At 52.9% G+C, this 22,889-nt stretch overlaps 1 protein-coding gene across 5 annotated transcripts in view; it reads right to left on the reverse strand.

Moving 5' to 3' along the window:
* Nucleotides 1–22,889, reverse strand: part of PARD3B (par-3 family cell polarity regulator beta) — a 777,127-nt gene that overhangs the window by 516,521 nt on the left and 237,717 nt on the right. For all 5 annotated transcript variants that reach the window (XM_083154121.1, XM_083154120.1, XM_083154119.1 and 2 more), the window contains exons 6-10: nucleotides 16,456–16,542; nucleotides 7,676–7,801; nucleotides 6,976–7,295; nucleotides 6,680–6,819; nucleotides 43–171 (exon numbers count right to left, since the gene is read on the reverse strand). In XM_083154121.1, coding sequence (XP_083010247.1) covers nucleotides 43–171; nucleotides 6,680–6,819; nucleotides 6,976–7,295; nucleotides 7,676–7,801; nucleotides 16,456–16,542 — 802 coding nt within the window. The remainder of the gene's footprint in view (nucleotides 1–42; nucleotides 172–6,679; nucleotides 6,820–6,975; nucleotides 7,296–7,675; nucleotides 7,802–16,455; nucleotides 16,543–22,889) is intronic.

The raw sequence follows: 22,889 nt of genomic DNA on the forward strand, positions 1-22,889 counted from the left end.
CGGCAACAATCACCATAAAGTCTGTAGGGTTATGGGCCTTACCAGTTCTCGGGGCAGGAAGGCCTCCTCTTGACGGGCAACCACCAGGGACACAGTGTTGCCCAGTTTGGTGCCCCGCAGCATGGTCACCAGCTCCTCCTGGGTTTTCCCGGCAATCACAACGCCATTCACCTGTACACAGAAAGAAAATTTACACTCAACGCACAGCGACTGACAGGCAGCGCACAGCGACTGACAGGCAACGCACAGCGACTGACAGGCAACGCACAGTGACTGACACATGGTAATCGTTACACACTCTACAGGAGGAGAAACCAACCAAAGCAGCCAATCCGCTACTGTCAGCTCTCTGTGCTAGATAAACGATAGGTGCTGATTGGCTACTCTGGGCAAGATACATCTCCACCAATCAGAGTCTATGCTTTATAGGAATATATTATCTGCCTTAATGGAGATCTACAATGACATTATTCATCCTGATATGTAACATGTGATATGTGTGATATGTAACGGGATGCAGTTTAAATCCCGGCGGTCGGGATCCCGGCGTTCAGAATCCCGACCGCCGAAATCCCGACACTTTCTCCCTCCGTGAGTGTCCACGACACCCCTGGAGGGAGAATAAATTAGCGTGCCGAGCGTAGCGAGGCACCGGGCCCACTGCGTGGCGAGCGCAGCGAGCCCGCAATGGGGGGCGATCCACGTCCCCCCCGTGTCGGGATTTCGGCGGTCGGGATTCCGGCGTCGGATTTTGAACGCCAGGATCCCGACCGCCGGGATTTCATACTGAATCCTATGTAACATGTGATATGTATACAGCTGTGTTTGGGTGGAATACAGATGTGACAGCGCTCATCTTACCTGTGAATGAGTCGCGGATGCCAATGCGCCACGATAGCTACTATTTGCACCTGAACTGCCCGCAATGATGCAATTCTATGGGCATCATCTGCAGGCACACGTAGGGCCAATGATCAGCGTTTGCACGATTAGCCTGTAAGATGACAGAGGTCATCTCTGTATTACAGCTAGTGGGCACGCGGATCCTAGCGTGGCATTACAAAGCGGCTATAATACAGCTAGTGGGCATGCGGATCCTAGTGTGGCATTACAAAGCGGCTATAATACAGCTAGTGGGCACGCGGATCCTAGTGTGGCATTACAAAGCGACTATAATACAGCTAGTGGGCACGCGGATCCTAGCGTGGCATTACAAAGCGACTATAATACAGCTAGTGGGCACGCGGATCCTAGCGTGGCATTACAAAGCGGCTATAATACAGTTAGCGGGCACGCGGATCCTGGCGTGGAAATAACAAAGCGGCTATAATACAGTTAGCGGGCACGCGGATACTAGCGTGGCATTACAAAGCGGCTATAATAAAGCTAGCGGGCATGCGGATCCTAGTGTGGCATTACAAAGCGGCTTTAATACAGCTAGCGGGCATGCGGATCCTGGCGTGGCATTACAAAGCGGCTATAATACAGCTAGCGGGATCGCGGATCCTAGCGTGGCATTACAAAGCGGCTATAATACAGCTAGCGGGCACGCGGATCCTGGCATGGCATTACAAAGCTGCTATAATACAGTTAGCGGCACGTGGATCCTGGCGTGGCATTACAAAGCGGCTATTATACAGTTAGTGGGCACGCGGATCCTGGCGTGGCATTACAAAGCGGCTATAATACAGCTACGGGCACGTGGATCCTGGCCTGGCATTACAAAGCCACTATAATACAGCTACGGGCACGCGGATCCTAGCGTGGCATTACAAAGCGGCTATAATACAGCTAGTGGGCACGCGGATCCTAGCGTGGCATTACAAAGCCGCTATAATACAGCTACGGGCACGCGGATCCTAGTGTGGCATTACAAAGCGACTATAATACAGCTAGTGGGGATGCGGATCCTAGTGTGGCATTACAAAGCGACTATAATACAGCTAGTGGGCACGCGGATCCTAGCGTGGAATTACAAAGCTGCTATAATACAGTTAGCGGGCACGCGGATCCTAGCATGGCATTACAAAGCGGCTATTATACAGTTAGTGGGCACGCGGATCCTGGCGTGGAAATAACAAAGCGGCTATAATACAGTTAGCGGGCACGCGGATACTAGCGTGGCATTACAAAGCGGCTATAATAAAGCTAGCGGGCATGCGGATCCTAGTGTGGCATTACAAAGCGGCTTTAATACAGCTAGCGGGCATGCGGATCCTGGCGTGGCATTACAAAGCGGCTATAATACAGCTAGCGGGATCGCGGATCCTAGCGTGGCATTACAAAGCGGCTATAATACAGCTAGCGGGCACGCGGATCCTAGCGTGGAATTACAAAGCTGCTATAATACAGTTAGCGGCACGTGGATCCTGGCGTGGCATTACAAAGCGGCTATTATACAGTTAGTGGGCACGCGGATCCTGGCGTGGCATTACAAAGCGGCTATAATACAGCTACGGGCACGTGGATCCTGGCGTGGCATTACAAAGTGGCTATAATACAGTTAGCGGGCACGCGGATCCTAGCGTGGCATTACAAAGCCGCTATAATACAGCTAGCGGGCATGCGGATCCTAGTGTGGCATTACAAAGCGGCTTTAATACAGCTAGCGGGCATGCGGATCCTGGCGTGGCATTACAAAGCGGCTATAATACAGCTAGCGGGATCGCGGATCCTAGCGTGGCATTACAAAGCGGCTATAATACAGCTAGCGGGCACGCGGATCCTAGCGTGGAATTACAAAGCTGCTATAATACAGTTAGCGGCACGTGGATCCTGGCGTGGCATTACAAAGCGGCTATTATACAGTTAGTGGGCACGCGGATCCTGGCGTGGCATTACAAAGCGGCTATAATACAGCTACGGGCACATGGATCCTGGCATGGCATTACAAAGTGGCTATAATACAGTTAGCGGGCACGCGGATCCTAGCGTGGCATTACAAAGCCGCTATAATACAGCTAGCGGGCACGCGGATCCTAGCGTGGAATTACAAAGCCGCTATAATACAGCTACGGGCACGCGGATCCTAGTGTGGCATTACAAAGCGACTATAATACAGCTAGTGGGGATGCGGATCCTAGCGTGGCATTACAAAGCGACTATAATACAGCTAGTGGGGATGCGGATCCTAGTGTGGCATTACAAAGCGACTATAATACAGCTAGTGGGGATGCGGATCCTAGCGTGGCATTACAAAGCGACTATAATACAGCTAGTGGGCACGCGGATCCTAGCGTGGCATTACAAAGCGACTATAATACAGTTAGCGGGCACGCGGATCCTAGCATGGCATTACAAAGCGGCTATAATACAGTTAGCGGGCACGCGGATCCTGGCGTGGAAATAACAAAGCGGCTATAATACAGTTAGCGGGCACGCGGATACTAGCGTGGCATTACAAAGCGGCTATAATAAAGCTAGCGGGCATGCGGATCCTAGTGTGGCATTACAAAGCGGCTTTAATACAGCTAGCGGGCATGCGGATCCTGGCGTGGCATTACAAAGCGGCTATAATACAGCTAGCGGGATCGCGGATCCTAGCGTGGCATTACAAAGCGGCTATAATACAGTTAGCGGCACGTGGATCCTGGCGTGGCATTACAAAGCGGCTATTATACAGTTAGTGGGCACGCGGATCCTGGCGTGGCATTACAAAGCGGCTATAATACAGCTACGGGCACGTGGATCCTGGCATGGCATTACAAAGTGGCTATAATACAGTTAGCGGGCACGCGGATCCTAGCGTGGCATTACAAAGCCGCTATAATACAGCTAGCGGGCATGCGGATCCTGGCGTGGCATTACAAAGCGGCTATTATACAGTTAGTGGGCACGCGGATCCTGGCGTGGCATTACAAAGCGGCTATAATACAGCTACGGGCACGTGGATCCTGGCATGGCATTACAAAGTGGCTATAATACAGTCAGCGGGCATGCGGATCCTAGTGTGGCATTACAAAGCGGCTTTAATACAGCTAGCGGGCATGCGGATCCTGGCGTGGCATTACAAAGCGGCTATAATACAGCTAGCGGGATCGCGGATCCTAGCGTGGCATTACAAAGCGGCTATAATACAGCTAGCGGGCACGCGGATCCTAGCGTGGAATTACAAAGCTGCTATAATACAGTTAGCGGCACGTGGATCCTGGCGTGGCATTACAAAGCGGCTATTATACAGTTAGTGGGCACGCGGATCCTGGCGTGGCATTACAAAGCGGCTATAATACAGCTACGGGCACGTGGATCCTGGCATGGCATTACAAAGCGGCTATTATACAGTTAGTGGGCACGCGGATCCTGGCGTGGCATTACAAAGCGGCTATTATACAGTTAGTGGGCACGCGGATCCTGGCGTGGCATTACAAAGCGGCTATAATACAGCTACGGGCACGTGGATCCTGGCATGGCATTACAAAGTGGCTATAATACAGTTAGCGGGCACGCGGATCCTAGCGTGGCATTACAAAGCCGCTATAATACAGCTAGCGGGCACGCGGATCCTAGCGTGGAATTACAAAGCCGCTATAATACAGTTAGCGGGCACGCGGATCCTGGTGTGGCATTACAAAGCTGCTATAATACAGTTAGCGGGCACGCGGATCCTGGCGTGGTATTACAAAGCGGCTATAATACAGCTAGCAGGCACGCGGATCCTAGCGTGGCATTACAAAGCTGCTATAATACAGTTAGCGGGCACGTGGATCCTAGCGTGGCATGACAAAGCTGCTATAATACAGTTAGCGGGCACGCGGATCCTGGCGTGGCATTACAAAGCTGCTATAATACAGTTAGCGGGCACGTGGATCCTAGTGTGGCATTACAAAGCGGCTATAATACAGGTATCGGGCACGTGGATCCTAGCGTGGCATAACAAAGCGGCTATAATACAGCTAGCGGGCACGCGGATCCTGGCGTGGCATTACAAAGCGGCTATAATACAGTTAGCGGGCACGCGGATCCAGGCGTGGCATTACAAAGCTGCTATAATAGTTAGCGGGCATGCGGATTGTGGCGTGGCATTACAAAGCTGCTATAATACAGTTAGCAGGCACGCAGATCCTGGCGTGGCATTACAAAGTGGCTATAATACAGTTAGCGGGCACGCAGATCCTGGTGTGGCATTACAAAGCGGCTATAATACAGTTAGCGGGCACGCGGATCCTGGCGTGGCATTACAAAGCGGCTATAATACAGCTAGCGGGCACGTGGATCCTGGTGTGGCATTACAAAGCGACTATAATACAGCTACGTGCACGTGGATCCTGGTGTGGCATTACAAAGCGGCTATAATACAGCTATGGGCACGTGGATCCTGGCGTAGCATTACAAAGCGGCTATAATACAGCTACGGGCACGCGGATCCTGGCGTGGCATTACAAAACTGCTATAATACAGCTAGCGGGCACGTGGATCCTGGCGTGGCATTACAAAGCGGCTATAATACAGTTAGCGGGCACGCGGATCCTGGCGTGGCATTACAAAGCCGCTATAATACAGCTACGGGCACGCGGATCCTGGCGTGGCATGACAAAGCGGCTATAATACAGCTACGGGCACGCGGATCCTGGCGTGGCATTACAAAGCGGCTATAATACAGCTACGGGCACGCGGATCCTGGCGTGGCATTACAAAGCTGCTATAATACAGCTACGGGCACGCGGATCCTGGCGTGGCATTACAAAGCGGCTATAATACAGCTAGCGGGCACGCGGATCCTAGCATGGCATAAAGCGGCTATAATACAGCTAGCGGGCACGCGGATCCTGGTGTGGCATTACAAAGCCGCTATAATACAGCTACCGGGCACGCGGATCCTAGCATGGCATAAAGCGGCTATAATACAGCTAGCGGGCACGTGGATCCTGGTGTGGCATTACAAAGCCGCTATAATACAGCTACCGGGCACGCGGATCCTAGCATGGCATAAAGCGGCTATAATACAGCTAGCGGGCACGTGGATCCTGGTGTGGCATTACAAAGCCGCTATAATACAGCTACCGGGCACGCGGATCCTAGCATGGCATAAAGCGGCTATAATACAGCTAGCGGGCACGTGGATCATAGCGTGGCATTACAAAGCGGCTATAATACAGTAAGAGGGCACGGGGATCCTAGCATGGCATAAAGCGGCTATAATACAGCTAGCGGGCACGCGGATCCTAGCATGGCATAAAGCGGTTATAGTACAGCTAGCGGGCACGCGGATCCTGGTGTGGTTTGGTGCATGCCACTTATTGGGTCTTGCCGTAGAAGGCTGCATGGCACTACAGCGGCACGTTATCTCCCTGTCCGAGGCCGCTGTATAGTGTGAGTGACAGATGGTGCCGTCATATCCAGCAATGTACAATCTATCTACGTCAATCTCATCAGTCGCTGAGCCCTGGAGTTATCCTGCCATGGAACGTGCCCCATGTATATATATATTGTAATACGCAGATCGGAGAATGCAATCGCTTTTACATTTATGTGGCATTTACAAAGTTCACTTTAATGTTTGCAACAGAAACCTCAGGGTGGGACGTCTAATCTCAGAGACTTTATTCCCATCAGCCAAGACCTTCCTACAGCGATGGCACCACACGGGGTAAATCCATTACCCCCCAACCCTGGAACAATCTCACAGGAGTATAAATCTGTAATGTTCTTGTGCTGTAACCTCAGTAACCTCAGCACATACCTCCATTATACGGTCACCGGAGAGCAATCGGCCGTCTGTTATGGCTGCTCCTTTGGGAAGGATGTTCTTCACAAAAATAGGCCCAGGTCCATGGACAGTAGAATCTCTGGTGACCACTGTGAACCCGAGTCCATCTGCGCCTGGGTGGGATACACAAGCGATATAAGGGACTTTCAGGACAGAGCACAACGCACCCACGTACACAGACACACACGCGTACACAGACACGTACACACACAGACACACACACGTACACACACAAGAGAGTACAAAGACAACTACAATACATATTTTACCCTTTTTCAGATCAATCCTCGTCAACTTGGCAAGTTTTTTGTTCCCAAACCCTAGGGGTGAAAGGGACGGAGAGGAGTAAATGGCGGCCGGACCAGTGGGCTCCGGGTCTGTCCTGTTACTCTCGCTCATCTTTACTGTCAGCTTTCCGTGACCGGGCGGCGGTGGCGGTTTTATATTGGGAATTTCGTCATGGTCGTCGTCCTCCAATAGGGACAGAGAAGAGATGACGGACTTCTCATACTGCTCGCGGTAATGATACGGGACTACTTCCACCACCACGTCCGGGTCCTTCATGGCTTGGCGGAAGATTTCCTGGGCCCTGAAAACATAAGCAGATGACCAGGTGAAGTCATCGGTAACGCCCATGGACCATCAGTGACATCACAAGGGTCTGCTGGTGCCAACGTGAGACGGCAGCCATGATGCAATCCCCAATGTACATACAGAACATTGGTTCTAGGTGATAGAACTACAGTGTCTAGATAAATAATAGGTCTGTCCCAAAAGGTCGACATGCGATATGTCCGCAGGTTCAAAATGTTGACATGATGATGATATGCAACTAACCTCACCTGTCTGTTACCTACAATGTCCATCTCCCCTATAATGGTGACAGGAATAATGATTTAATCGCCCGAAGCTGTTGCACTTATGTGAATAGAGCGTACCGGCGAGAACGCGGCGCGGCGCGGCACTCACTGTGTAAACGACCGGTCCATCAGCTCCATCTTGTTAATCCTCACAATGCATTCATTCTCCTGGAACAGACCATCGCGTTTAGTCCTGCTGTTCTCCTCAACGCCGCGGATATACAGCCCCAGGGCCCTGAGGAGGAACATGACAGAGGGTTACCAATGTGGTCTCAGACGCCGGCACAGACGTAGACACATTACACACGTATACACGCTGCAACACGAGAGACGGTAACGCCATCGGTATCTGTCCCATATGATTAACAAAGACTAGAGGCTGACCCAAGCAAAAATGTCGACAATGGTTGACATGAGGTGTTTTTTAATTGTGATTCATTTTTGTTGACGCGGTTTCGTACGATAGCATTCACATGAACTCCGAGCGGCATGGCAGGCAAACGCGGAACAGTACTTAGGGTCTATGTGATCAAATCTACACATCGACATACACAACATGAAAAACTTCATGTCGACCATTTCAGTGACATTCTATTGCTTGTGTTGACAGTTTACAGGAACCACAAGGATTTGCCAATGGAGAATGAGGACTGGCCGAGCCCCAGCCTAACCCCAGACAACACATCATTAGTGACAGCATTGTATGGAACAAGCAGCGCCAATACCGCAGATGAAGCAGGTTTAGGTGCAGGCAGACTGACCGAGCCCCCAGCCTAACCCCAGACAACACATCATTGGTGACGGCATTGTATGGAACAAGCAGCGCCAATACCGCAGATGAAGCAGGTTTAGGTGCAGGCAGACTGACCGAGCCCTCAGCCTAACCCCAGACAACACATCATTAGTGACAGCATTGTATGGAACAAGCAGCGCCAATACCGCAGATGAAGCAGGTTTAGGTGCAGGCAGACTGACCGAGCCCCCAGCCTAACCCCAGACAACACATCATTGGTGACGGCATTGTATGGATCAAGCAGCGCCAATACCGCAGATGAAGCAGGTTTAGGTGCAGGCAGACTGACCGAGCCCCCAGCCTAACCCCAGACAACACATCATTGGTGACTGCATTGTATGGAACAAGCAGCGCCAATACCGCAGATGAAGCAGCTTTAGGTGCAGGCGGACTGGCCGAGCCCCAGCCTAACCCCAGACAGTCCATTATCAGTGACGGATTTGTATGGAACAAGCAGCGCCAATACCGCAGATGAAGCAGGTTTAGGTGCAGACGGACTGGCCGAGCCCCAGCCTAACCCCAGACAGTCCATTAATGGTAACGGCTTTGTATGGAACAAGCAGCGCCAATACCGCAGATGAAGCAGGTTTAGGTGCAGGCGGACTGGCCGAGCCCCCAGCCTAACCCCAGACAGTCCATTAATGGTGACGGCTTTGTATGGAACAAGCAGCGCCAATACCGCAGATGAAGCAGGTTTAGGTGCAGGCGGACTGGCCGAGCCCCCAGCCTAACCCCAGACAGTCCATTAATGGTGACGGCTTTGTATGTAACAAGCAGCGCCAATACCGCAGATGAAGCAGGTTTAGGTGCAGGCGGACTGGCCAAGCCCCCAGCCTAACCCCAGACAGTACTTCATTGGTAACGGCATGGTATGGAACAAGCAACACCAATACCGCAGATGAAGCAGGTTTAGGTGCTGGCAGACTGACCGAGCCCTCAGCCTAACCCCAGACAGCACATCATTGGTGACGGCATTGTATGGAACAAGCAGCGCCAATACCGCAGATGAAGCAGGTTTAGGTGCAGGCGGACTGACCGAGCCCTCAGCCTAACCCCAGACAGCACATCATTGGTGACAGCATTGTATGGAACAAGCAGCGCCAATACCGCAGATGAAGCCGGTTTAGGTGCAGGCGGACTGACCGAGCCCTCAGCCTAACCCCAGCCAGTACATTATCAGTGACGGATTTATATAGAACAAGCAGCGCCAATACCGCAGATGAAGCAGGTTTAGGTGCAGACGGACTGGCCGAGCCCCAGCCTAACCCCAGACAGTCCATTATCAGTGACGGATTTGTATGGAACAAGCAGCGCCAATACCGCAGATGAAGCAGGCTTAGGTGCTGGCGGACTGGCCGAGCCCCCAGCCTAACCCCAGACAGTCCATTATCAGTGACGGATTTGTATAACGCAGATGAAGCAGGTTTAGGTGCTGGCGGACTGGCCGAGCCCCACTTGTGTGGTGCCCTGTCCTAACCCTGGCATGCGCCACCACGGGAGCAATGTGCTGCAGGCTGGCTATAGGGATCAGGTCACTCTCCAGCTGAGCACACTGTCATGAGCAGGCGTTCCAGCCCCGCCCACTACGTTCACCTGAGCGGTATATGTATGGATCTGTGAGTCGGAGAGACAATATTAAGTCATTTACAGAGAACGCCCACTGATACTGGGACCTATTGCGGGGACATGAGAAACGCATGGGGGGGGGGGGGGGGTTTGGGGGGCCTGAGTACATTATCAGTATAGTCACAGAAAACCAACGCCGTTATGAATGGGAAACAATATTGTGACTTGGGGCCTATTTACTAAGTCTTGGAGAGAGAGATAAAGTGGATGGAGATATTGTGGAGAGAGCCAAACAACCAGCCAATCAGCTCCTAACTGCCATTTTTTAAACACGTTGTAAAATGGCAACTAGGAAGTGATTGCCTGGTACATTCTCTCTCCCCCCTGTGGAATACTGTATAACATACCTAACCAACCTGCAGCCCTCCGGCTGTTGTGAAACTACACATCCCAGCATGCCTTGCCACAGTTTTAGCATTATCTAACAGCAAGAGTGCGGCAGGGCATGCTGGGATGTGTAGTTTCACAATGGCTGGAGGGCCGCAGGTTGGACAGGCTTGCTGTAATACTAGGGTTACCACCTTTGTGTTGAGCGATTCCCGGACAGTGACCCGCCCCTTGACACACCCCCAGCCCACCCATTGACCCGCCCCCAGCCCCGCCCCTTGACCCGCCTTATTATTATTTTTTACATTTGCTTCAAATCTATTCTTGATTTCGCACACAGTAATACCACATACACGTTACGTCACACACACTGTAATGCCCATTACACGTTATGCCACACACTGATGCCCATTATATATTATGGCACACACTGTGATGCCCATTACACGTTAAGAGTGGACAATTTTGAAAAAAAATAGGGAGAAGATGGACAGTGCGCGCCGAAGGCGCGCACCAAAAATTTGCCCCATAATGCCTATTACATGTCACACATCCATATTATACCACATGCCATAGTGCCTATTACACATTATGCCAGGGCTCAACAATTTTTCCATAAAAGAAGGACAACAGTTACCGTGCGCACCAGAGGCCATGATGACCATTACAAGTTATGCCAGGGCTCAACAATTTTTTAAAACTATGGATAACACCGTAATGCTTGTTACAAGTCCCATACCCATTACATATTATACCACATGCCATTAAATCCATTACATGTTCTGCGACACACCGCAATGCCCAATTCATATTCTGCAACATGCTATAATGCCCATTACATATAATACCACATGCCGTAATGCCTATTACATATTATGCCACATAAGTGCCGCTTACCTACATGCTTGCTGCTACGGGTTTCATGCTCTATGCCAGGGGTTGCATGCTCTATCAGTCAGGTCAGCAGGAGCAGAAGAGAGGGTCCCTGTTGAGGGCAGGAGGGGACCCTAGGGCCTGCTAAGGCAGGGGGGCAGCCTCAGCCACAGGCAGCCCACACAGGGCTGGAGACAGCACTGGCCTGCAATACACAGTGGTGGGGCTGGGGTGGGCAGTGGAGAGTGCCTCGGTAGTCTGTCAGACAGACACTGACTGGGACCTGGGTCTCTGGGACAGCTGGTATGGTGTCAGTGTCACTCAGTCTGGACAACAGGCCAAGCATTAAAGCAGCAGGGGGCAACTTAGGGCTCCTCAGATAGCCAGTGCCAGTGTGCCACACAGCAGCAGCCATGGGGGGGGGTCACTTTTACTGTTACAGATGGTAGGCAGTGGAAGCACACTAGAATGGCTGGACATGCAGCATCCAGCCTGATGTCAGCCAACCTTATAATTAAAATGTCGTCGGAATCCTTGACACTGACCCTGACAACTCTCTGGCACAGCTCACTGACAATGCTCCCGGACACATCTCTCTAACATTGACACTGCTCCCTGGCGCTGACTGACACTGCTCCCTGACGCTGACTGACACTGCTCCCTGACACAGCTTTCTGACACTGACTGATTTTTTAAAAAAAAACCCAGAAAACTGCTTGAAAGGTAGCGGAGGCTTGAGGTCCCGGGGATGAGGTGCTGCCCCGTCAGGAGCACTGACATGGCGCTTCTTACATGCAGCAGCCGCAGTTAGACTTACTGTTCTATGTCTCATGTAACTAGCAGCGCGTCTGCTCCCACAGGTACCACACATGTCCCGCACATCTGCCTGCTACAACGCCACCCCCGCCTGGCTATTTCAAATCTCACGGTCTAGCAGCCAATCAGGATCCACCACTCCTGATTGACTGCTGAACCGCGAGATTTGAAATAGCCGACGAGCAGACTGTCAGACAGGTCTGCACAGCGGCTATCTCTCCCCGTGTCAACTCCCGGCGCATCTCCTCACCTCGGCTCGCGCTCTAGTAAGTCACTAGTGGTAGTGGCAGCGCGGTTCCCGGACATTATATAGTCCGGGAACGCCACCCGTCTGGACTCCGGACATCTGGCTTAATTACCGGACTGTCCGGAGTAATCCCGGACGGGTGGTAACCCTAGGTTTTCCCCATCTATGGCAAAACTATTCTACATTGGTCATATACCATCATTGGTGGACATCCCTACTTTGTCCACCCATCCCCTTACCTTGCAGCACCCCCTGTCCTCCCCACATTTCCAGCTGTGTTCAGCTAACTTGTAGGTGGTGTGTGGTGGGTAAGTCCAGTCCAGCTGCCCTTGAAGGAGCGACAAAATTAAATGATATCTTGCCACCCCCAGCCAACAGGTTGTGGTGCCCCTGTTTCCATGATGGGATCTCTCCTCCCCCTCTAATCCCAAAATGGGATCCCCACCTCTGTCTTTACAGAATAAAGTTTTTCCTGTGACTAAACTCATTTTACGTTCTACTCTCTCCGCTGTCAGTGTCAGTCTTACCGGGTACATACAGCGCCTCCCGCTGTTCCCTGCGCCGCTACCGGGCCGGGAGCTGAGTGTTGTGCACCGTCACCCGGGAGACAGTAACCCAGAGACTCTGTCTGTCCCACGTGATTTATGGCAACGCGCAGCCGCAGCGACCCGGAACGTGTAGTCGGGTTGTCACCCGGCTCAGCGACAGCTGCTGGCTGCTCCCGGTGAGTTAGAGTGCAGCGTGGGTGGGTAGCGGGCAGCCAGTGCCTTGTCTGTGTAACCGAATCACCTCACAGCCATGGTCGCTGTAGTCTGGCGCCCGCTGCACAGTGCCTGGCTGGTGTCAACTCCCGGCGCATCTCCTCACCTCAGCTCGCGCTCTAGTAAGTCACTAGTGGTAGTGGCAGCGCGGTTCCCGGACATTGTATAGTCCGGGAACGCCACCCGTCCGGACTCCGGACATCTGGCTTAATTACCGACTGTCCGGAGTAATCCCGGACGGGTGGTAACCCTATGTAATACTTCTACAGAAAGCCTGAACTATGAACTGATGCATGATACAGAAAAGCTGAACAGACAAGGACCTGACATCCTCTGTGCCTCCAGTGCCTCTCACTAGCGATACTGACCACGGAGCACTAATCCCCCTATAGCAGGGTTGCCGACTTTCTGAAAATCGCCCGGAGAGGATCTTTCATTACGATTTGGGGGGGGGGGGGGGCTTAACCGTGACGTCATTAAGCCCCGCCCCATTACGGGAAATAGACTAAATAATGCCGTTTTAGCTCCGCCCCCTCCCCTGAGACCCGCGGATTGCGGCATATAAATGCCGCGATCGGGGGGCTCAGTGGGGGTCCCCCTGATTCCGGGAGGGTTGCCCACCCTTCCGGGGGCCGGGAGGAAGGACCCGATTTTCGGGAGACTCCCGCAAATTCCGGGAGGGTCGGCAACCCTGCCCTATAGCCATGGTCCATGCCAGTGTTATATTATCTGCAGCGCAGTACATACCGATCACTACACCTGAGGTCATTATGTTCTGATGTGTGGGCGGGGCCTGTCACTAAATGGGCGGGGCTTATCTAGAACATGTGCATGGCTGTGCTGACTGAAGGCCCTTTGGGGTAGTGGTTTTGGAGTATGGGGGGGGGTACAGTTGTCTTGATAAATGACTGAAGAGAGATTTCTGTGTAGGTATTTGCTGAATACAGCATACTAAGTGATTCATTGCGCCCTACGGGCGCTCTTCACACCGTCGTAAGGGGCTGCGCCCCCTTAATTTGTGAACGTTTGTATATAAGAAATATGGTTAGAATTGTATGAAAGATGCCTGTATTGCAACTTGAGTTATAGGTGAAATGTGTTAAATAGAGAGCATATGATGTGGAAGGGGGTGTGTATTGTTTTGTTTAATTAAAAAGCGGTTACAGAGTAAGATGTACATTGATAGTGTGGAGGGTACAGTGACATTTGTGGGTGTGGGGGGGGGGGGCTGTGTTGCGTGTTGTTTAGGTGTGTGTGTGTGCAATAGTATAGTAGGGTGTTTTTGAGTCAGCGGCTCCCCACTGGTGGAGGTCACGACACAGGAAAACAGGAGGCTGGGTAGTGATAGGTGTGTGTGGGCATAAGGGGGACTAAAGAGGAGGGTGGGGGACACTGTGCAGCTTCTGCCAGTGGGTGAGGGTCCAGTGTGGCAGCACAGGAGTACAGGGCGGTGGCCCTGAGTCAGTGTCTCCTCCTACTGGGTGGGAGTTAGGGTGCATGAGATCAGGAGATGGGTGGTAAAGCATGATAGGGGAATGTGGGCAACACAGGGTGAGCGGGTCTCCACTGGCGGAAGTTTACGGGGCAGGAGAACAGGAGGCAGGGCAGTGATAGAGGTGTGTGGGCATGAGGGGTAGTAAAGGTTTTTGGCTGTTGCAGAGTAGGGATAGGCATTGGTGCAGATGCCATCGATGGTTGGCATTGATGGCGATTTTGCACCCTGCCATCGATAGTAGTAACATATTACTTGGATAACCATCGATTGTTGTAGCTATCAATGGTCATTCATTATATCTGACTGAATAGGCCATGGGTCAATCAGAACTCAGTGGCGGGACTTCCGGGTGTGGGGGGGCGGAGCTATGCTGTGTCCCGGCACCATAAAAAATGTGAAACTTGATTGGTTCTCCTTTGCCATCGATGTAGGGAAACCATCTGGTCCTCCCACGTCAATGGCAAAAGTATTCAACATCAGCCATAAACCATCGATCATTTGAAATTATTAATGGTCGATGGGCATCCCTAGAACTGGAGGAGGGTGGGGGACAGTATGCAGTTCCAGCAGTGGGTGAGCGTCTCCTCCCACTGGGAGGGAGTGAGGGTGCATGAGAGCAGGAGGCTGTATAATAGTGGTATGTGGCAAGACACTGATAACAGTTGTGGCGCTGGTGCAGAGGACTGTGGGGACACTTCTGGCAGTGGTGGAACCTGCAGCGCGACAGCCAAGGCCGGATTTCCCACCTAGGGGCGGCACCTGCTTGTGGCGGTACAGGATCCCCCATTCTCACAGGGGTATGTGAAATGCAGGAGCAGGGTCGCGGGGGTCTGCTTGGGGGGGAATTGCCGAAAAGGGGTCAGGGGGGTCCGCAAATTGCGGGAGGGGGGTTGTGGGGGTAAGTGAATTGCGGGAGGGGGGTTGTGGGGGTCCGTGAATCGCGGGAAGGGGCGCGGAGGTGCCGTGAATCGCGGGGGTGCCGGTCGCATGGGGCCGCAAATCGTGGGAGGGGGTCCGCAGGGGGTGCAGTGAATAGGGGGAGGGGGGGCCGCGAATCGCGGGAGGGGGCTTGGGTCCGCAAATCACGAGAGGGGGGGGGGGGGCGCCGTGAATCGCTGGAGGGTGCCGCGAATCGCGGGAGGGGGCGCGGGGGTGCCGAGAATCGCGGGAGGGGGGTCTGATGGGTGAGAGCATGCTGAGGACAGGAGTGGGCACCCTGAGGACAGGAGTGGGCACCCTGAGGACAGGAGTGGGCACCCTGAGGACAGGAGTGGGCACCTGTGGTGTGTGACATATACTAGACCTCACTAATAGCCTTCAGCACAACTACACTGTCGTTCAGTTGCTGCTTTTACTTGTTACTAGCAACAGGTTTCCCAGGGTAACGGCACTAACGAATCGGATGTAAACTGTCCGGCCAGACTGAGATCTTCCTCCGTCATCAGCTGCGTGACATCATCCACTGTGTGACATCACAGGTCTGCGCCTCACCCTCCTCTCCCTGCCACTAGCACCTACAACACCTGACACACACACACACACACACATATATAGTCACGCCGAGGTGCGGGCCTTCGTCTCATGTCCGCATCTTCTCCATCAGTCTCCGAGGCCTGTCACTAGCACCTACAACACGTGACATACACACACACATATATATATACTGTAGTTACGCCGAGGTGCAGGCCTTCGTCTCATGTCCGGCATCTTCTCCATCAGTCTCCGAGGCCTGTCACCTGTGTCTGGATTTTGTTTTATTTATTATAAATGGGCAATCACCATTAATGATAATCCCGTGGAGAATGCGGCCTAGTAACCCGCGATGCGCCGGAGCTCAGTAAATAACTTTGGCGGCACGCCGTATTCCTGTACAGATACTCGGCATTCAGTACCGACTCAGCCGAGAATATCGTGTGCTTATCACCATCTGAGCCAGGGCGAGGGTACTTACCGGCCGCTGAGAGAAGAATAGAAGGGCACCACGTGTATGCCCAGGGGCCCACCATCCCCCGAAATCTCCACCGTCCTCGTCAGGTCGCTGTAAGACAAAGAGGGAATAACAGAGGTTAATGGGCGCAGCTGAGAGTGGTCCTTATACGAGCGCGGAACCGAGTGCCTCCCGAGACCAATGCGATCACTTGACATTTTATTGCAGCACAACTAATAGATCTCATTGAAGAAAGGGACTGAAATGACAATTTCTATATAATGGAGATGCCGCCATGCTTGGCCGACTTCAGATCAGCGTTTGCAGTGGCGGCTGATGGAGGGTTTCATTATTCACCCCTTCAGTGCCGGAAAGGGCAGCAACCTCCAGCTGCAGAAAGAGGTCGCACCGATACGCTTGTGCGCCCAGCAGCCGCTATTAACGTCACTTCATTTGAGGCCTTAATATAGAATATGTGGCAGCGCTCGGTCAGACGGCGTGATGGGAATAACAATCGCTTCTCACAGCGGTACGGTTTGGTTACCTTTAGTTAGGGGATAGACTACAAAGTAATTCGGTAGGTGACTCCTAATATCCGCAGGAGATGGCTTTATACTATACAGCAGCGACGCACGGTCGCCCACCTGACCTCAGAACCAGGGTGCGAGCGGATAGAAACAGTTCGCCCTATACAGCGGCAACGGATTTGGTTTGTGTTTTACAACTGAGGGCACCAGGAGATTAATACATAAGAGTATATACTACTAAGGTCAAAGCAAATGCTTCCAAAGCCGGTAGGTGTAGTTTCACTTGCTGCCTGCAGATGGCAGTGTTTCAGAGCCACGTGGACACTAGACATATATATAGATGAGGGGGCGGCCAGACTGCAGAGGTGCTTGCGGGCTGTACGCTCAGTCACACAGAATGTTGGCCAAGGGGTGGCGGGATGTGGTAGAAGAGAACACATGGAACGTTTATCTTGCGATGCGTCCCGCTGCTCTCCGCATGCAGGATGGCAATTCCTATCACCGTATGCAGGACATTAGTGGTAAGAGCTGCCCATTGCGATGGTCGGACTTCAGGGAAGACCAGATAGGTGGGAATGTGGGTAATGAGGAGTTCATGGACTAAAGTATGTGCTGTGAGGTACTCGATCCTGCTACGATGATGTCAAATGTCTGTGATATGTGGTAATAAGTACTGATGCTCCTCCCTGCCACGGACGGTATACAGGCCACGTAACCTGGAAGGCTGCAGCCTGCGGACATGTCTGTGATATGTGGTAATAAGTACTTATGCTCCACCCATGGATGGTATATAGGCCACGTAACCTGGAAGGCTGCGGCCTGTGGACATGTCTGCGATTTGTGGTAATAAGTACTGATGCTCCTCCCACGGACGGTATATAGGCCACGTAACCTGGAAGGCTGCGGCCTGTGGACATGTCTGTGATATGTGGTAATAAGTACTGATGCTCTCCCATGGACGGTATATAGGCCACGTAACCTGGAAGGCTGCGGCCTGTGGACATGTCTGTGATATGTGGTAATAAGTACTTATGCTCCTCCCATAGACGGTATATAGGCCACGTAACCTGGAAGGCTGCGGCCTGTGGACATGTCTGCGATTTGTGGTAATAAGTACTGATGCTCCTCCCATGGACGGTATTAGGCCATGTAACCTGGAAGGCTGCGGCCTGTGGACATGTCTGTGATATGTGGTAATAAGTACTGATGCTCCTCCCATAGACGGTATATAGGCCACGTAACCTAGAAGGCTGCGGCCTGTGGACATGTCTGTGATATGTGGTAATAAGTACTTATGCTCCTCCCATGGACGGTATATAGGCCACGTAACCTGGAAGGCTGCGGCCTGTGGACATGTCTGCGATTTGTGGTAATAAGTACTGATGCTCCTCCCACGGACGGTATATAGGCCACGTAACCTGGAAGGCTGCGGCCTGTGGACATGTCTGTGATTTGTGGTAATAAGTACTGATGCTCCTCCCACGGACGGTATATAGGCCACGTAACCTGGAAGGCTGCGGCCTGTGGACATGTCTGTGATATGTGGTAATAAGTACTGATGCTCCTCCCACGGACGGTATATAGGCCACGTAACCTGGAAGGCTGCGGCCTGTGGACATGTCTGTGATATGTGGTAATAAGTACTGATGCTCCATCCATGGACGGTATATAGGCCACGTAACCTGGAAGGCTGCGGCCTGTGGACATGTCTGTGATATGTGGTAATAAGTACTTATGCTCCTCCCACGGACGGTATATAGGCCACGTAAACTGGAAGGCTGCGGCCTGTGGACATGTCTGTGATATGTGGTAATAAGTACTGATGCTCTTCCCATGGACGGTATATAGGCCACGTAACCTGGAAGGCTGCGGCCTGTGGACATGTCTGCGATATGTGGTAATAAGTACTGATGCTCTTCCCATGGACGGTATATAGGTCACGTAACCTGGAAGGCTGGCGTTCCAGCAGCTTTTTCTCACATATGTCCAATTCATAGGTACACAGCGCCTGGTCATTGTTTCCGGTATCAGTCTCCCGTGTGTTTGTCATAAGCGCTTGCAGAGGTATTAGTGCAAATACAGGTTAATAAATATCCAATTCTCAACAAGCCATTTGTACCTTTACAATCTGTGGAACGCAGCGTCACTATTGCTGCACATGCAAACCACTGGAATGCTGCATCCCTGGGTCACTTACAGCCTCGAATAGATACTGGGGCCACAAGTCTGCTGGTGCCCATAAACTACAGCAGGTACATTTCCATGTACAAAGTGACATATCGGCCATAAGCTCCCTGTGCACACACCCATATGGCATTAATGCCGTCACATCACTCCTGCTTCTGGGCGACAGAGCAGACGATGGGCGATGTAACAGACAAATATCTAATACATACAGTTCTAAACTACAGAACAGAACATTGGAATAAAGATAAAAGGATTTAAAACAAAAACCGTCAGGTTCCCCCCCCAAAAATTCTTACATTTCGCTGCCTGCACCTGCCATAAGCCACCGCCCGCACCTGCCAGCTGCCACCGTGCGCTTTATGCTGGTTATATGGGTTTATTTGTCCTTTATAAACTTTCAGTAACGGAATTATTGGTCCCAACACCAAATGCGCTGGGAATAGACTGGACCTAATTATCATGATGCATGGGGGGCTTCACAGTAAGGGGGGGTAGCACACAGTAAGGGGGGGGTTGCACACAGTAAGGGGGGGTTGCACACAGTAAGGGGGGGGGTTGCACACAGTAAGGGGGGGGGGTAGCACACAGTAAGGGGGGGTAGCACACAGTAAGGGGGGGTAGCACACAGTAAGGGGGAGCACACAGTAAGGGGGGGAGCACACAGTAAGGAGGGGGGCTACACAGTAAGGGGGGAGCACACAGTAAGGAGGGGGAGCACACAGTAAGGGGGTAGACACAGTAAGGAGGGGGAGCACACAGTAAGGGGGGTAGCACACAGTAAGGGGGGTAGCACACAGTAAGGGGGAGCACACAGTAAGGGGGGGAGCACACAGTAAGGAGAGGGGGCTACATTGTGAGGAGGCGCTACACAGTAAGGGGGAGCACAAAGAGAGAGCGCACAGTAAGGGGGGGAGCGCACAGTAAGGGGGGGAGCACACAGTAAGGGGGGGGAGCACATAGTAAAGGGCGGGGGGGCACACAGTAAAGGGGGAGCACACAGTAAGGAGGGGGAGCACACAGTAAGGGGGGTAGCACACAGTAAGGGGGGGAGCACACAGAAAAGGGGGGGAGCACAGTAAAGGGGGGGAGCACACAGTAAAGGGGGGGAGCACACAGTAAAGGGGGGGAGCACACAGTAAGGGGGGGAGCGCACAGTAAGGGGGGGAGCACACAGTAAGGGGGAGCACACAGTAAGGAGAGGGGGCTACATTGTGAGGAGGCGCTACACAGTAAGTGGGAGCACAAAGAGAGAGCGCACAGGAAGGGGGGAGCGCACAGTAAGGGGGGAGCACATAGTAAGGGGGGGAGCACACAGTAAGGGGGGGAGCACACAGTAAGGGGGGGAGCACACAGTAAGGGGGGGAGCACACAGTAAGGGGGGGAGCGCACAGTAAGGGGGGGGGCGCACAGTAAGGGGGGGAGCGCACAGTAAGGGGGGGCGCACAGTAAGGGGGGAGCGCACAGTAAGGGGGGGAGCACACAGTAAGGGGGGGAGCACATAGTAAAGGGCGGGGGGGCACACAGTAAAGGGGGGAGCACACAGTAAGGGGGGAGCACACAGAAAAGGGGGGGAGCACAGTAAAGGAGGGGAGCACACAGTAAAGGGGGGGAGCACACAGTAAGGGGGGAGCGCACAGTAAGGGGGGGAGCACACAGTAAGGGGGGAGCACACAGTAAGGAGAGGGGGCTACATTGTGAGGAGGCGCTACACAGTAAGTGGGAGCACAAAGAGAGAGCGCACAGGAAGGGGGGGAGCGCACAGTAAGGGGGGAGCACATAGTAAGGGGGGAGCACACAGTAAGGGGGGAGCACACAGTAAGGGGGGGAGCACACAGTAAGGGGGGGAGCACACAGTAAGGGGGGGAGCACACAGTAAGGGGGGGAGCACACAGTAAGGGGGGGGAGCGCACAGTAAGGGGGGGAGCGCACAGTAAGGGGGGGAGCGCACAGTAAGGGGGGGCGCACAGTAAGGGGGGGAGCGCACAGTAAGGGGGGGAGCGCACAGTAAGGGGGGGAGCGCACAGTAAGGGGGGGAGCGCACAGTAAGGGGGGAGCGCACAGTAAAGGGGGGGAGCACACAGTAAAGGGGGGGAGCACACAGTAAGGGGGGGGGGGCACACAGTAAGGGGGGGAGCACACAGTAAGGGGGGGAGCACACAGTAAAGGGGGGGAGCACACAGTAAAGGGGGGGAGCACACAGTAAGGGGGGAGCACACAGTAAGGGGTGAGCGCACAGTAAGGGGGGGAGCGCACAGTAAGGGGGGGAGCGCACAGTAAGGGGGGGAGCGCACAGTAAAGGGGGGGAGCACACAGTAAAGGGGGGGAGCACACAGTAAGGGGGGGGAGCACACAGTAAGGGGGGGAGCGCACAGTAAGGGGGGGAGCGCACAGTAAGGGGGGGAGCGCACAGTAAGGGGGGGAGCGCACAGTAAAGGGGGGGAGCACACAGTAAAGGGGGGGAGCACACAGTAAAGGGGGGGAGCACACAGTAAAGGGGGGGGAGCACACAGTAAAGGGGGGGGAGCACACAGTAAAGGGGGGGGAGCACACAGTAAAGGGGGGGAGCACATAGTAAAGGGGGGGAGCACACAGTAAAGGGGGGGAGCACACAGTAAGGGGGGGAGCACACAGTAAGGGGGGAGCACACAGTAAGGGGGGAACACACAGTAAGGGGGGGAACACCCAGTAAGGGGGGAGCACACAGTAAGGGGGGAGCACACAGTAAAGGGGGGGGCTACAAAGGCACCTCTCTCTATTGGCACAGCAACAACAAAGGTGCACGCAGAACAATGCTTCCAGCCTGGAATACTAATACAGCCCCAGTCACCGGCCGCCTGTTCCTGGATTTATTTTAACTAAATTTGGGCTCTGTGATATTATTTGTGGCTCTGTGACATACAAAACCTGATTCACGGATAAGCCGGCTGATTTCTGGAAACCGAGAAAGAGTATTAAAAGTTATATATTGTGAAATCCTGGCGGCCTCGCTGTTGTGACCTTCAGACACAGAATGACAGTTCTCTGCCCTTTCCAAATATCAGCTCCCTATAACTAATGTCCCTTCTACCCAGGCGAGCGGGGAGCGCGGCGGTGGCAGCGGATTCTGGTAAACAAGGGCCTCACATGGAACCTTCCTCTACAGAGAATATACAATAGTAATGTAACTCTGCACTGGTTCCTCCATGAGGGCTTTGTTCTGTCTATGGTCACCCTCAATGCTGGATGAATGCGGCACCCCAGATGACAGGTACGCCAAGGTAAAGCCCATTGGCGGAAATGGCGACAAGAACAAAATTCTGATCACTTTTTGGTTGGAATTTGGTGAATTATTTGATTTCCTCAATCTCCTGACACAGGTATCGGCTGAAAGGACACTTCCCCAATACTCCCCTAATGTATGGACCTCATTTGCCCCAAGTGGGCTGTCTTGGAGTAATCCTGGTCTTCTCCCTCACATCACATCTCACAGTCCTGCGCTTCCATCTTCATCTCCAGGATCAGACCCTCTCACCCAGGATGTTACTGAGACCCTCATCCACTCTCTCATCGTCAGACTGGACTACTAATACCTGCTTCTATGTGGCATCCCTGACACTCACCTCTCCATTCTATCCTCAGTGCTGCAGCCCAGCTCACCAAACGCATTACGCTCTCCTCTCCCTACCGAATCTAATTTGAACTTCTCACACTCTCTTATACACTCCTCTCCCACTTACAGAGCTGAGCTACACTCCCGCCTGTCCT

The sequence above is a fragment of the Crinia signifera genome, chromosome 7, assembly GCF_055691185.1.
Source record: "Crinia signifera chromosome 7, ASM5569118v1, whole genome shotgun sequence".
Classification (NCBI taxonomy): Eukaryota; Metazoa; Chordata; class Amphibia; order Anura; family Myobatrachidae; genus Crinia; species Crinia signifera.